Below are 2,357 nucleotides of genomic sequence, written 5' to 3' on the forward strand. Positions count from 1 at the left end.
ACCTGTTAGAAAACGTCACGTTGAATAATTGAACAAAATATTCCCGGTTCTCAGTTGCCTGGTCGACGTCGCGAGACCAAAAGCATCTCATCTGTGGCCGCAAGGCGGCAGCGTTTGCACTCGTGAAAACTTCAATGGGAATTAAGTCATCCCACTTCCACCAAGAGACAATTGTGACTAGAAGAAACGCTTTACAACACTACACTGCATGTTCTGTGCGCGAATATTGAGTATCCAGTTCCCTACCTGGCCCTGTAGTGTCATCTTATACCACAAGAGGGCGGGAGCCGCCATTCCTGTGGGCTTTGCAGTTAGTTCGTCGGCATCGTTAAACATAACTATCTCGTAACTCAAACAATAATGTCTTTATTAAATTAAACAGGGAGTCAGGTTTCAGAGAGATTTTCTTTTTATTTCCAACAAGTCATTAAATACATTCAACTCTACTATGTTTTTATCTCTTTACCAAACAATACCAGGTTGTCGAGTAGTCACAGTACCTTTAATAAAGTTAAGATGTAGTCATTGTAATGGGGATAACCTTGATAGAAAAAGATGTTTGGTGCAGTCACTTCGAGCTCTGGATGGAATAGAAAAAAACAAACGCGAAACCATGTTAGTTTTATACCGCAGTAAGAAAACGTGCCATCAATATACTCTGTCAAACCCATCAGTGCAGTGAAAGAATAATCATGAGGTTCAGCTGAAACACGGACTCACATGCAATTCATCATCAAGGTTTGACTTTCGAAATGTGACATGATAAACGTTGACATTTTGAACACATGATCCACGTGGTCAGGAGAGGCAATACATTTCATAGATATTAAATAAATCTACTAAATCTATCTATTATATAAATCTATTAAATAAAAACTACTGATATTTACCAAAATTGTTATCTGAAGTGTGTCACGTTCAAATATCCCTCTCTATGCAAGTTATTTTAAGGGAAATATTCATTATTTTAATTATACTATGTATTAAAACATTTTCTGGACACACCTGGTTATTGTCTCAAAATCAACCTCAAAAACACATTTTATTGGTCGTTCGTTGTCGGTTTACTTTAGGACCACGAGGTCGATATGAACTAGGAAGTGGCGCGGAATTAAACCACAACAAACAAAGCAGTGAAAAGCATCACGTTTGATCGATCAACATTGTAACCTGACACAAACATGAAAACCGTAAATACATACCAAATATGTTTGTGGTTTCAGCAGGCCTTCGTGTTTCTGTCGTCCTCACCCGACCGCACGCGTTCACCGCAACAAGGAAGAAAGAACGTTAATGAGGTCGCTGAGCAATTTATCTCTTTATCTCGTACCACGTGACGCCTTCCTGAGCTTCGTCATTGGACAGGAACCTGACGACTTCCGGTTGTTCCCATGTCTTAGAAAAAAATATATATATAGAGGGGCCATAGGTTGAAATTTAAATGTTATTGTTTTATTCTTTTTCTAATAGCACAGCTATTTGTGTTGTTACTACATTGTGGTGTATTTGCATCTCCCCATTTAACGACATATTTCTACGGACTATTTCAGCTTTTCTTATTTATTGAAGAAACAAAAAATATGTTACTCTCGGCTAAAATACCATTTTTATATACAAATTATCGCCAGTAAATAAACAGACAATGCTTTACAGTTACGCATACATAAATAATAAACTTTGCAGAAAAATAGAATAGGCCAAAAAAAAACACACACAAGAAAATGACTTTTGAACTTATGCGCGGATTTACGGAAGCCGTGCGGATCCAAAAATGCTTAAAGCGTCTCACTGACAACCCCGAAGCTGCGACTCTGACAAGGATAGTAAAGAGGTCGACGTCCGGCTGTTCGACTCAGGAGTGGACTGCGATTTTGCATCATGAAAATATTAATAGGTGTGTTTGTAACTTGACATAAATTAGCTCAACTTTCTTTAATTTGCGGTTAAGGTCAGTGACATAATAGCTAGTAGTTAGCCACTGATAGCATCGCAGGCATAACTTCGTCATTTGTCTCATCTGTGGTCAATTTGTATTTGTAAACTTATTGCCCAAATACAACTTGCAAAGATGAAATGTGAGTTTAATTCCGGAGTTTTTATTTACATGCAGACAGACTATGTTTGTTGAAGAAGTCCTTGTTTTCAGGCATGGGCACTGGGCATGCGCAGTAAGCTGAGCTTTACAAACTACTTTTTTGTCCCCTTAGTTTAGTTTCAAAACATCATAGTTTTTCAGAATGTAGCAATTCAAATGCAGGGTTATTTTTTTAAATATTACAAAAACAATTATTCTGTTTAACTCAAACGAGATGAGTTTGTTTTGTAATTAAAATTCTGAATTTAAATGCTAGAAAAAA

The 2,357-nt window shown here is 37.2% G+C and overlaps 1 protein-coding gene and 1 long non-coding RNA gene across 3 annotated transcripts in view; one reads left to right on the forward strand and one right to left on the reverse strand.

The window, feature by feature from the left end:
• Positions 1–391: 391 nt before the first annotated feature.
• On the reverse strand, positions 392–1,338 carry LOC103396726 (uncharacterized). The gene is made up of 2 exons (XR_523400.3): positions 1,203–1,338; positions 392–580 (listed from the first exon to the last, which is right to left on the reverse strand). It is a non-coding gene; the product is annotated as an uncharacterized LOC103396726 (long non-coding RNA).
• A 404-nt stretch (positions 1,339–1,742) lies between these two features.
• The window catches only part of sdr39u1 (short chain dehydrogenase/reductase family 39U, member 1), a 2,185-nt gene continuing 1,570 nt past the window's right edge, over positions 1,743–2,357 (forward strand). For both annotated transcript variants that reach the window (XM_008334933.3, XM_008334934.3), the window contains exon 1: positions 1,743–1,894. In XM_008334933.3, the coding sequence (XP_008333155.1) occupies positions 1,879–1,894 (16 nt within the window). In that variant the 5' untranslated portion in view covers positions 1,743–1,878. The remainder of the gene's footprint in view (positions 1,895–2,357) is intronic.

This window comes from Cynoglossus semilaevis, chromosome 20 (assembly GCF_000523025.1).
Source record: "Cynoglossus semilaevis isolate Cse_v1.0 chromosome 20, Cse_v1.0, whole genome shotgun sequence".
Taxonomy (NCBI): Eukaryota; Metazoa; Chordata; class Actinopteri; order Pleuronectiformes; family Cynoglossidae; genus Cynoglossus; species Cynoglossus semilaevis.